General features: G+C 41.8%; 1 protein-coding gene across 1 annotated transcript in view; it reads right to left on the bottom strand.

Annotated features, from left to right (window-relative positions):
• Positions 1–1,626: 1,626 nt before the first annotated feature.
• The window catches only part of LOC121936760 (60 kDa lysophospholipase-like), a 115,043-nt gene continuing 104,065 nt past the window's right edge, over positions 1,627–12,604 (bottom strand). The window contains exons 15-16 of the mRNA XM_042479313.1: positions 5,401–5,461; positions 1,627–3,385 (exon numbers count right to left, since the gene is read on the bottom strand). Coding sequence (XP_042335247.1) covers positions 5,405–5,461 — 57 coding nt within the window. The 3' untranslated portion in view covers positions 1,627–3,385; positions 5,401–5,404. The remainder of the gene's footprint in view (positions 3,386–5,400; positions 5,462–12,604) is intronic.

The raw sequence follows: 12,604 nt of genomic DNA, 5'->3' as shown, positions 1-12,604 counted from the left end.
GGCCTGCATCCATAGTTTTCTGTGGGTTTTCAGGCCGTGTGGCCGCATTCTGGAAGAAATTATTCCTGACATTTCACCTGCAACTATGGCTGGCATCCTCAGAGGGTGGTGGCATGGAAGTGTGTGGGGTATATATACCTGTGGGACCCTTGTTTGTGAGAAAGTGGTTTTTCATGGTGTAGTTAGTTTGTATGTTGTACTCTGTTGAATGACACAGCCTGGAGGTGTGTTGTGTGGAAGATATGTAAGAGAGATCTATGTCTATATAACTGGTAATTCATTGTCTATGAGGAAACCCCTTGGGCCTGGGTGGTGTTCCCCCACACAACACACCTCTAGACTGTGCCATTCAGCACAGTACAACACACAAACTAACTCCACCATTAACATGAAAAAGCACTTCCTCCCAAACTAGGGTCCCACAGGTATATTATTATTATTATTATGCTTTATTTATATAGGGCTGTAGATTTACACAGCGCTGTACATACAAACAATAAAATAGATAATAGTAAATCATGGCGTACAATCTAAGAAACAATAGGATAATACATATAATAATAATAATAATAATAAATAAAATTTTATTTCTATTTCCTGCCTCTCCCAATGGATCGAAGCGGGATTACAAGCATAAAACCACAATAACATCTACATTACAATAAAATATCATCATTTAAAAATACAATTCAAGACAATAAAAACATCATCTAACATGCAGTATTACAGCCAAAAGTAGGATTTTCTTTAGGTTCTTCGTAGAAGATCGGGTGGGTAACCCCGCCAGAAGAGATCCATCTTTAGTGCCTTCTTAAAGGCATCTAAGGTGGTAATAAGACGGATCTCTTCCGGCAAGTTGTTCCATAACTTAGGGGCTATAGCTGTATACGCTCTGTGGGATGTTGTTGTTAATCTGGTTTTTGAGTATTCTTAATAAATTCTTCTCAGATGTTCTGAGAGTGCTGGGCGGAGTGTGTAGGAAGAGGCGTTCCCTCAAGTAACTCAGGCCCAAGTCATGTAGGGCTTTAAAGGTAATAACCAACACTTTGTATTGCGCTCGGAAACTAATTGGCAGCCTATGAAGGGATTTTAGAACCAGTGTTATGTGATCTGATCTAGATGTTCCAGTGACCAGTCTGGCTGCTGCATTTTGAACTAGCTGAAGCTTCTGAACTTGGTACAAAGGTAGCCCCATGTAAAGCACATTACAGAAATCAAGACAAGAGATTACCAGTGCATGTACCACTGTTTCAAGGTCCTTTGGGTCCAGGTAGGGACATAGTTGGAGTATCAGCCAAAGCTGGTACCAAGCACTCCTGGCCATCGCATCCACTTGAGATGATAACTGTAGAGATGAGTCCAGGAGTACTCCCAAACTGCGAACTTTGTCCTTTAGGGGAAATGTGACCCCATCCAGGACTGGATGGCAAATCTCCATCCCTGGAAAAGGATCAATAAAGTAAAGCAGGCATTCCACACACTTCCATAACACCACCTTCTGAAGATGTCAGCCACAGCTGCAGGTGAAATGCCAGGAATAATTACAGTTATTCAAACAAATGAACTATCAACCCCCCCCCACCCCATACATACATACACACACACAATCACTTCACGCTCAGACAATGTTTTTTCAGTATTTTATTAAAAAGCATAGCATAAAAATCACAGTCATTTCCACAGTAAATATAAATTGGCATGGAGAAGGGGGTTGCAATATAATGACAATGATTTGTTTGCAAGCAAGATCTTAACTAACTGCAGCATTAGAGGCAGAAGTGCACAGAATAATCCTGGGGGAAACAGACAGATAGATAGATAGATAGATAGATAGATAGATAGATAGATGGTTACGTTCTCAAAATTTCTATTATTTTTTCCCCACCTCCTCCTGAACAGAGTCTTCTAAATGGGCTTCAGGTTTCACTTCAGCCAAAACATTTCAGTTATATGTTTGCAAATCACACAGGTTGGAGTATGACTTTTCAAGTCGCCAGCCAGCCAGCCTTTCTTCCAAGAATCATCATTGTGTCCTTTACTCCAACCTGTTTTCTGTTTGCCTTTTCCAGTTCTTTTTCATTCTTCATTGCTATGCTGTCACAGGGAATGCCCTCTTAGTCTAGATTGGGATGGATAAAGTGTGACCTGTGGGCCACATGCAACCTCCAGGGCTATTTTTCTGGCCCTTCCAGGGGATCAAAAAAAAAAATTGGCAAACATTTTTTGCTCCAAAATGCCCCCCAAAGCCTTCTGGGAGCACAATGGGCATTTCCACTGTATTTGAGGCTCCCCAAGCGCCCAAATGGTCAAACAATCCCCCCCCCCCAAAGTTTGTAATTTTTTCCCAATTATTTTAATCCCACATGTCTTCTAGGGGATGTGGGGGGCATTTCTACCACATTTTGAGCCCAGCTTGGGCCCATTTAGGTCCAAGCGAAACCTTTTTTGAAACAGGAGGTGAAAGGGACTATTGCTCCCTTCCTGTTGTTAAACATAAGGCTCATGTGGCCTAAAATAGAATTTCTGCAAACCCCAAGGTTTCCCCAGACATGATGATACTTCTCCCTTGTTTCTTAGTGGTCCCGTTTTGGCCTTCTATTCTAAAGAAGTGATAGTTTGGAATTTCAGATTTTTGACCCAACAAAGCTCACTGGAAGCTTTCAACTTTTTCATGCTGTTGCTTGTGAAATGCCAAATCACCTAGCTTCTTTTTAAAATAAATTTAAATGTTGAAATACACCGTGTTATTTTCATGTCGTGCCTTTAACATCTACCCGGGAAAGGTCTCAGCTTAACAGTAGAAAACACAGCTGTGTGTGTAGAGGTCCACTCTACAACATAGCCAGTAAAAATAATACTTAACAGCAGACAGAGCCTGGAAAAGGTGTTTTTTGGACTACACCTCCCAGAATCCTACCAACTTAGCTACTGACCATGATGGTTGAGGGATTCAGGGAGTTGTAGCTCACAAAAAGCCATTTTTCCAAGCTCTGGTGGCATACCTTAGAAATACTTCTGTTTGACCTTCTGAAGAGCCACTGCTGGACTGAGCAAACTGGGGCATCAATGTCCAGAGTTATTATAGTGCATATTTATATGAAATTTGAGGACTGCAGCTTGTTCCACCTTCATATATCTGTTCCTTCATTAAGTTCAATGACCTCTTGAGTAATGTTCAATGTATTCTGCCTTTATGTATTACTGGCAGATGATTCCCTTTAAAACAAGATCATTTTGTAAAAAAAATTAAAAATAAGAAAATAAAACTCTACTGAGCTAATTCTAAAACCAGTATGCATTCAGCTGAATTCTTCAGGTCTTCTCAGCCTTAGTTACATTAATATGCCTTTCTCTCTTATGCACAGCTGAGAGAAATGTCATATATCTAAAAGACAAACAGGGGGAAGATAATTAGTTATGTTCTGTTCAGCAGCATTACTTTAAATTAAGCATCACTTTTTTACAATAACAGTATACAAACTATGCTTTAGGGTTTTTTAAAACTTTTTTTGTATCCTACCCCTTATTGCATTTGCAATTTTAAAACATTTTAATCACATGCAAATGAGTGTACTGACCACTTTCTCAAAAAAATCTTTAGAGAAAATCATGAATAGTGTCCAGAGCTCATGAACATCTGTGAACTGGAACTACGTATTTACATTCTTTATATTCAATACTGATTAAGTGAACATCACTATTCTATTAGGATACTTTTTGCATAGGAAGTCTGGTTTGATTATTTAAAGATTACTACAGGTTGAGTCTCCCTTATCCAGAATTTCAAAATGCTAAATATTCCTAAAACCAAAACTTTTTTCTTATATGGCTGAGACAGTGACACCTTTGTTTTCAATGTACACATATTTTGTTTCATGCAAAACAGTATTAAAATATTGTATAAAATTACCTTCAGGCTATGTGTTTAAGGTGTGCGTAAAATATAAATGAATGTTGTCTTTAGAAATCTCATTATGTACATGCAAATACAGATATTCCAAAATCCAAAACATTTCTGGTCCCAAGCATTTTGGATAAGAGAGACTCAAGTTGTATTCATATTGTCTAGATGCTTCTAAAAACTACATAGGTATACAATGAAAGGCAAGTGATCTGAACTGGCAGGCAGACAATGGGACTGCATATTTGTATGACAGAAATCCAGTGCTAAGTCTGTTTGGATAAGTTTATTGCCAAAGCATACAGCTGTTAGAATGCTATGACCCAGGGATGTAGCTATGGAGGGATGGGGCCAAAATGAGGGCATTGCCCTCGAGAGCAAGAGTTCTCACCAGTGAAAGAGAGAGAGACTGAAAATCATTCACATATAGAAATCTTACATTTGCTATTCTTGCATTGCCTTGGTTTCTTTGCTTCCCCCTTTTCTTGGGATTCCTAAACTGTATTTCTAAATATTCAACTGAAATTTTAAGTTACTGAGTGCTAAAAATTTGGGGACTGAAAGAAAATTTCTTTTGGGGGAGAATTCTTATTGAGGGCAACACTCTCATTCCTCCCCCTCCACTACCCCATAACCACCCCCTGTTGTATCGCCATGTATATAGAACCATGTTATGCTGCACCATACAAACACATTCCCCATAAGAACCTGTGTGCTACATAATATAAAGGCACAAGCAAAGTTATTTCAGCATCGCTGCAAACATGTGAAAAACCTGTTCCACTGCATGAAATCATGTTTGAGATAACTTGAAAGAGTGCTTGAAATTCCAGGGGGTTAATCACAGCCTTGCCTAGGACAGTTTCACACATCTCACAGCAACAGGTTTGTTGCCAGGTGAGCAAAGAAGAGAGAGTCTCAGCCAGTCATGGTTCTGTGGCTAGAGCTTGGAAACATTACTTTTTTGGCCATGCTGGCTGGAGATTACAACAGCTGTAGTCCAAAAAATATGTTTTCTAAGCTTTGTGCCTAGCAAGTGGTACCAGCATGATACATGTGTACCTCAAGACCAGCATATTTGAATTCTGTGCATGCTTGTAATTTAAATTGTTAAATTAAGCTTGTACAATGGCTTACAAAAAACCACCAAGAACTCTGTTTTAATATTATATCTGCTTTCATTCAAGTAAGTTTCAGAGACAGAGGCTTCAGCTCCCCAAACATTCAGCTACTTCAAGTGTTTTGGCAAACAACTTTCTTGGCTCCTTCTTGAAACAAGCTGCCAAGGTATACCTTATTCAGCAGGGCTGGTGCTAACACCAAGCTTTGATGATAAAACTGATTGCTATTTGTTATTATTTGTGAAAGCTAGTGGCAAAACTGAACGGAAAACAGAAGTTGCTTCTGCTGTCCTCGCCCATTTTCACTAACTCGCTAATTCCACATGCAGCAGATAACACACATAACTCAGTGAATGCCCCTCTTTTCAAAAGACTTACCACTTTAGCATGCCAACTGTTTGAAAAATTCCATGACTTTATTTTGCCCTGCAGCCTTAGCCTGTAAGAAAAGGTACAATACCAATAAATATCATGGCACAATCTGCACTTTGATACACACACACACTTGCATGCACCAAATCACAATATTTGTAGACTTCATCCTGTACACTTTACTCAACTGAGGTTGTCTTTCAGAGCCTTTCCACACCTGAGACCATAGTGATATCTATAACAGAGCCTTATTTGTGGTGGCATCTTCCTTATAGAACACTTTCCAAAGAAATGTTCATCAGGCTTGGTCCACCAGAAACTTTAGGAAGGTAGTAGAAATGCTTGCACTCCATGATGGTTAAAATTACTGTGCATGTCTGTGTGTTTCCAGAGAACTGAGATGGATTTGAAGGGCAGATGATGATGATGATCCCACTCTTTTCCCAGAACTGGGAACCAGAGCGGCTCATAACATTAAAAGAACAATACAGTTAAAAAACATAAAAAGTGATACATTAAAACAGAATAAATTGTTACAATATTAAAATAGATTACTTATTAAAAGAATAAAAAATAGTTTAAAAAACTTAAAATAATACTACACCCTAAACTGGTCTTTTAAGAGGATTCTGTTTTTAAAAGTCTGCCTGCATAAGAAAGTTTTAACCTGTCGGCAGAAGGCCAATAAGGAGGAGGCCATTCTGGTCTCCCTGGGGAGGAAGTTCCACAGTCTAGGGGCAGCCACAGAAAATGCCCTCTCTTGTGTCTCTCCAACCGTGCTTGTGATGAGGGTGGCACTGAGAGAATGGCCTCTCCAGAGGACCTCAGGGCCCGGGCCAGTTCACTGACATAGATACGGTCTGCCAAATAGCCTGGTACTGAGCCTTTACGGCTTTATAGGTTACAACCAGTGTTTTGAATTGTGCCTGGAAACAAACGGGCAGCCAGTGAGTGTTTCAATAGGGGCGTTGTATGCTCTCTGTAACCTGCCCCATCAATCTGGCTGCAGGTCTTTGGACCAGCTGAAGTTTCTGAACACTCTTCAAAGGCAGCCCCAAGTAGAGTGCATTACAGTAGTCCAAAGAGGATGTAACCAAGGCATGTACCACCTAGGCCAGATCCAGCATCTCAAGAACAGGCGCAGTTGGTGCACAAGTTTTAAATGTGCAAAAGCACTCCTGGTCACTGCAGAGACCTGGACCTCCAGGTTAGAAGCTGAGTCCAGAAGTACTCCCAAACTGTAAACCTGCATCTTCAGGGGGAGCGTAACCCCATCTAACACAGGCTGTATCCATATTCCCTGATCTGCCTTCTGACTGACCAACTCTGTCTTGTCTGGATTAAGTTTCAATTTGTTTGCCCTCGTCCAGTCCATTACCGATGACAGACACTGGTTTAGGACCAGGACAGCCTCCTTGGATTGAGGTGGAAAGGAATAATAGAGTTGGATGTTATCCACATATTGATGACATTGCACCCCAAAACTCCGGATGACCTCTCCCAGTGGTTTCATGTATATGTTAAATAGCATAGGGGACAACACAGAGCCCTGAGGGACCCCATAGGCCAATGGCCAGGGGGTCAAGCATTACTCCCCCAGCACCACCTTCTGGATTCACCCCTCCAGAAAGGAACAGAGCCACTGTAAAACAGTACCTCCAAGACCCATCCCAGAGAGGTGGCCCAGAAGGATACCATGGTCAATGGCATCAAAAGCCGCTGAGAGGTCCAGCAGAACTAACAGAGACACATTCCCCCTGTCCAGTTCCCTGCGTAGGTCATCCACCAAGGCAATCAAGGCTGTCTCTGTTCCATAGCCAGGTCTGAAACCAGACTGAAATGGATCTAGATAATTAATTTCATCCAGAAACCCCTGGAGTTGGGACACACATTCCAGTACCTTGCCCAAAAATGGTAGGTTGGACACTGGCTGATAATTATTCATTATATCAGGATTCAGGGATGGCTTTTTTAACACAAACCTCACAACTGCCTCCTTTAGGCAAGATGAAACTCTGCCTTGTTTTAGGGAGGCACTGACTACCCCCTTCACCCAATCAGCCAGTCCCCCTCTTGCCTGTTTAATCGGCCAAGGACAAGGGTCTGGGACGCATGTGGTGGCTTTCACCTCTCCAAGGATCCTGTCCACATCATCAGGCTGCACGAACTGAAAAGTATCCATTAACACTGGACAGACAGGTGCCAAGGTTACATTCACTGGTGCTGTATCAACTACAGCATCCAACTTGCAGTGGATCTGAGAGACTTTATCTGCACAGTGCCATACAAATTCTTCATAGCTGGCCACCGAGTGCTCTGCAATTTCTACTTGAGGGGAGTGTGTAGAAGACCCCTGACCACTCGGAACAACTCTGCTGGATGGCTCTTTGCAGATGTAATACTGGCAGCAAAAAATAATTTGCATTGAAATAGGCTCTAGCCTGTGATTGATCAGATTCTCTTCAAGTCTTCTGCCAGCGTCATTCTAGTCTCTGCCTTACTCACTTCATTACCATCAACTCCCTGGTAAACCAGGAGGCTGGTTTGGCTCCACTCCATAAGAGGGGATGCTCAGGAGCGATTGTGTCCACTGCCCTGGCCATTTCCCCATTCCAAAAGTCAGCCAGAGCTTCAACAGAATTACCTGCCGAGGTGACAGGAAACTCACCAAGAGCCCTCAGGAATCTATCTGGAACCATCAGCTTTCTGGGTTAAACCATTCTAATCGTTCTGCCATCCTGCAGAGATTCCAAGTCCAACCTGACCAGCTAATGAGCTGTCCATGACAAAAGAACTGTGGAGAGTTCCTCCACACCAGGATCATCATCTCCCCACCGAGCACAGAAAACAAGGTCCAGAGTGTGCTCAGCAGCATGAGTAGGGCAAGATACCCCTTGAGACAGACCCATGGTTGTCGCGGAGGCCAAAGTCCTGAGCCACTCCTGAAAGGACAATCTCAGCATGGATGTTTAAGTCCTCGAGCACTACTAGATGAAGAGAGTCCAACACCAACCCAGCTAGCTCAGGTTGAGTAGCAGGGTGGGCAGTACGCCAATAGAATCCCTATTCTGTCCTGGCTACTCACCTTTAGGTATACACACTCAAAACCTTTAGATTGTGTGAGGGGGCATCTGGTCAAGGGGATGGAATCATGATAGACCACTGCAACTCCATCTCCCCACCCCCTAGGTCAACCCTGCTGCTGCATAGAGAAGCCTGGTGGGCAAACTTGAGAGAGATTAACTCCTCCCCCCACCAGCCTCATCTACCCAGGTCTCTGTAATACAGGCCAGATTATTTGTTTAGAAGATGGATCCCAAAGGTTGATCCCTCTTTAACAGGGGCTAGAAACAGTAGTATCATCTTTGCTGCTGTTACTGTTTTCTATTAACTTTTAGTGCTGTTTATCCATTTGAAGATTTTATGTAGATTTTATTACATACAGTATTATGCTACTTTTAAATGGTCGGCTAGAGGGCTCTTAGAGCTGAGCTGGCAGACTACAAATTCAAAACCAGAAATATAAATAAAGGAACTACTGTACTGTACACAATCAATTAGATATTTTAATTCTACTAATTCCTTTATAGCTATGAGAAGAAAGTCTCCCTCTCCCCCCGCCCCCCAACCACTTATCCATTTGATGAATTTATAACTAATCTAGAGGTTTGAGAAAGTTTGAGAAGCAGACTATGATGGGAAAAAGAGGTACATTTGTGCAAGTATGGTCATCAGCCATGAAGAAGAGCCCTCCTCCCGACCACCATCTTGAGGGGAGAGAAGCAGGCAAGAAACAACAGGCCTCTGCCTGCCAAGAAGAAGAGCCCTCCTCCCAACCACCATCTTGAGGGGAGAGAAGCAGAGTCATGATGTGTTATGTATTGTTAATCTGATATTGGAAACCGCTTTGATCGTCCATGGAAAAGCGGTATACAAATAAAGCTTTATTATGACCTGTTTTGCCAACTCTGCTATTTCCCTGCAAAGTTCAGCACAGAGACTAAAATAGCCCTGTGTTGGTCATGACAATCAAGTATGAAGTCCACATGTGTGTGTTTCTGTCTCTTTCATCTGTGGACATTACGGTTTCCAGAGCAGGACAAGGCTTGAAACCTAGGGGTGTTTCCTTGTGATATGGCAGGAAGTGGGCCCTGGTGATGTCTTTAAGCATAATACATTAAGTGGCAATCACAGCTGCATAGAGTATGCCAGGCAAGTAAAAATGCCAATTGTTTTTTGTTGGTTTTTCGGGCTATGTGGCCATGTTCTAGAAGAGTTTCTTCCTGACATTTCGCCAGCATCTGTGGCAGGCATCTTCAGAGATTTCGGGCTATGTGGCCATGTTCTAGAAGAGTTTCTTCCTGACGTTTCACCAGCATCTGTGGCTGGCATCTTCAGAGATTTCTAATGAAAGCCTTTGACTTCACAAAAATGCCAATTCTCAATGATGAAAATATAGTTACACACACTTTTTAAGCCATTCTCTCACCCCGAGATTCCCCTTGCTTTCCCTGAATATTGGAGAAAAGAATCTAGGCCCTCAGCTTCAGAGCCAAGTACTGAGATCTGAGAATCATAGTGCACAGACACATGAATAATTCTGTCTCTGCTTCCACTGTTCCAAAGCCACCACTTCCATCATAACCATTGGTTTAATGTGATCTTTGAAAAGCTATTCCCGAAAACCTCTGGAATGCCCTAGGACATCTATCTCTGTTTTATAATCAGTAGAACTGGTCAGTTCTCCTCGCTGAGTCCTTTCTGTTTCTATACAACAATTACTCAGTCTTCGAAACCCTCACCTTCTTTCCAGATTTCGGTGTAGCATGTACATTAGAAACTGACTGCAATTCTACATGACTTATTTATTTATTTATTTATTTATAGTGTATCTCACACTTTTCCCAATATGGGACCCAAGATGACTCACAATGCAGATTAAAATAAAATAAATCTTTAAAAATCATTGTAATAAAGATCCTTTAAAAAATAAGTTACCCTTTTAAAATTATTAGTAACTTAAAACAGTTTAAAGAATTAAAATAACAAGGAGACTCAAAGTACAGCAACCTCACCCTCTTAAAAGACCCTTCTACAACCAGTTGATATTCAAAAGTCTAAACAAAAGATCTTTGTCCTCTGTGGAAGGGAGTTTCACACCTGGGAGCAGCCAACCAGAAAGCCTTCTTGCATGTTCTCACCAAACATGCCTGTGACAGTGGTGGAAACAAGAGAAATCCTCCAGGGATTCTAAACCTCAGGCAGGCTGATACATAGCAGAGATCCCAATGACAAAATTGGTTGAGGATTTTAGGACTACAAAATATGAGTGCAGTGTTGCAATCTAGAGCAAATCCCTAGCCCTTGAAGAGAGAGAGATAAAAAATCAAATATGCATATATCATTCTGACCAATCACTTTGGTGATAAATGGCCGGTTCCCAGCTTTGCAATTTTCCCAAAACTGAATTGGTGTTTTTGGTTGTTGTTTTTGTTGTTTTAAATGAGGTTTATGGGGTGTTAGCAGACCCTAAACCCCTCCAGCTGAATATGGGATTTCATGTTTTCATATTTGTTATCTAGCATCAGGCATGTTTTTGAGAGGTCATGATGACCTTTGAAACATTAGGGAGTTTCACATGGTAAAGCCATGCTGGGCCAAGGGCATATGGAAGACACAAATAATACCACAATAAATGCAGAATAGGTTTGCTGATTATTCCAACCTCCCACAGGCTTTTTACATATTCTCTCACAATGGCATAGCAGTTAAAGACCATACCTCCACCTCACTCAGGGTGTATACTCTATTCATCCTTCCTATCTGACTATCCAGAGGTTGTCTCAAATTCAATCAAAGTTTAGTCACTCTGAAGTTAAAGCCATCAGTTGTTCTGGAGTCCTTTTGTCAATTTCATGGGAAAACCATCAAGTCTTTGTTACACCATGTGGGAATATTAAGTACCCCATCAGGGTGCAAAACAGGCTGTAAATACCCACCCCACACATAGCTAATTCACTGCTACACACCATGGCTCTGTTCCACAAACTGGAGCTCCAGTCTCTGTATAGCCCTCTCTCTGAGATGCTCTCCATCTTCCGTGGAACCCACTCTTCATGACTGATAATTATCACTCCCTCTAATTCCCAATTTCTTGATATCCAACTTTTCACACATTTCTTGCTGTTAGCTATGTATGGTTTTTAAGGTTTCACGGGTTCTATGTGATTGTGTGCATTTTTGCACATTTCTAAATAAAACTCTCTTATTCATTGAAACCGGAGTCTCTCTGCAGTGAGTACTGGTATACATAGATGAAAAGATCCCCACAGTTAACCATCTCTCTCAGGCCTCCTTTTGCACTAGCAATTATCCCCCAAATACCAAGGAGACATACTGATGGTGAGGACTCCAAGTACCCCCACTTTTTGGGATAACAGGATGGGTAGGGGACTTCAGAGGCACAAAAGTGGAGCACTGGAGCCACATACAAACCGCAGGCTGCAATTTCCCCACCTCTAATTTTAACTATGAGAGCCAGTTTGATGTGCTGGTTTGAGTGCTAGACTATGACTCTGGAGACCAGGGTTCAAATTCCTCCTCGGCCATGGAAAGCCATTGGGTGACCTTGGGTAAGTCACATTCTCCCAGCCTCAGATGAAAGCAAAAGGCAAAAGGTCCTCTGAGTAATTTTTGCCGAGAAAATCCTGTGACAGGTTCACCTTAAGTTGACCATAAGTCGGAAGCAACGTGAAAGCACACAACAACAACAAATTTAACTATTACAGGGAAGGGATATAGCTGAGAGAGCATGGTCCAGATTAGCCCAGCAAAATAGTCCCTTTTTGTTATACAGTACAGCCCTGTATCTGTAGAGGATATATTTCCAGACTCACCATGGCTAGCAAAAATCATGGATAATGGTGAACCCTACATTTTTCTAGTGGGCATTGACCATAGAGTCACATTGGAGAACCTCTAGATGTATAGAAACATGTGTTTTTTTCTGGATGTGGGTAAGTGAAACTGTAGTTACCAGTCCTGCAGATACAGGGTTTCTACTGTACTGTACTTATAATGCTGGGTGAATGTGGAGTGAGAGCAAGTGCTGCTGCAAGCTTCAATATCAGTTCAGTGGTACATCAGCTCTAAATTTTATTCTGAATTTTAAAGGAGCTATCCAAGGTGCTGAATCTATTCCGTGGAGTAG

The sequence above is a fragment of the Sceloporus undulatus genome, chromosome 1 (assembly GCF_019175285.1).
Source record: "Sceloporus undulatus isolate JIND9_A2432 ecotype Alabama chromosome 1, SceUnd_v1.1, whole genome shotgun sequence".
Classification (NCBI taxonomy): domain Eukaryota; kingdom Metazoa; phylum Chordata; class Lepidosauria; order Squamata; family Phrynosomatidae; genus Sceloporus; species Sceloporus undulatus.
This window is presented reverse-complemented; position numbering and strand designations above follow the sequence as displayed.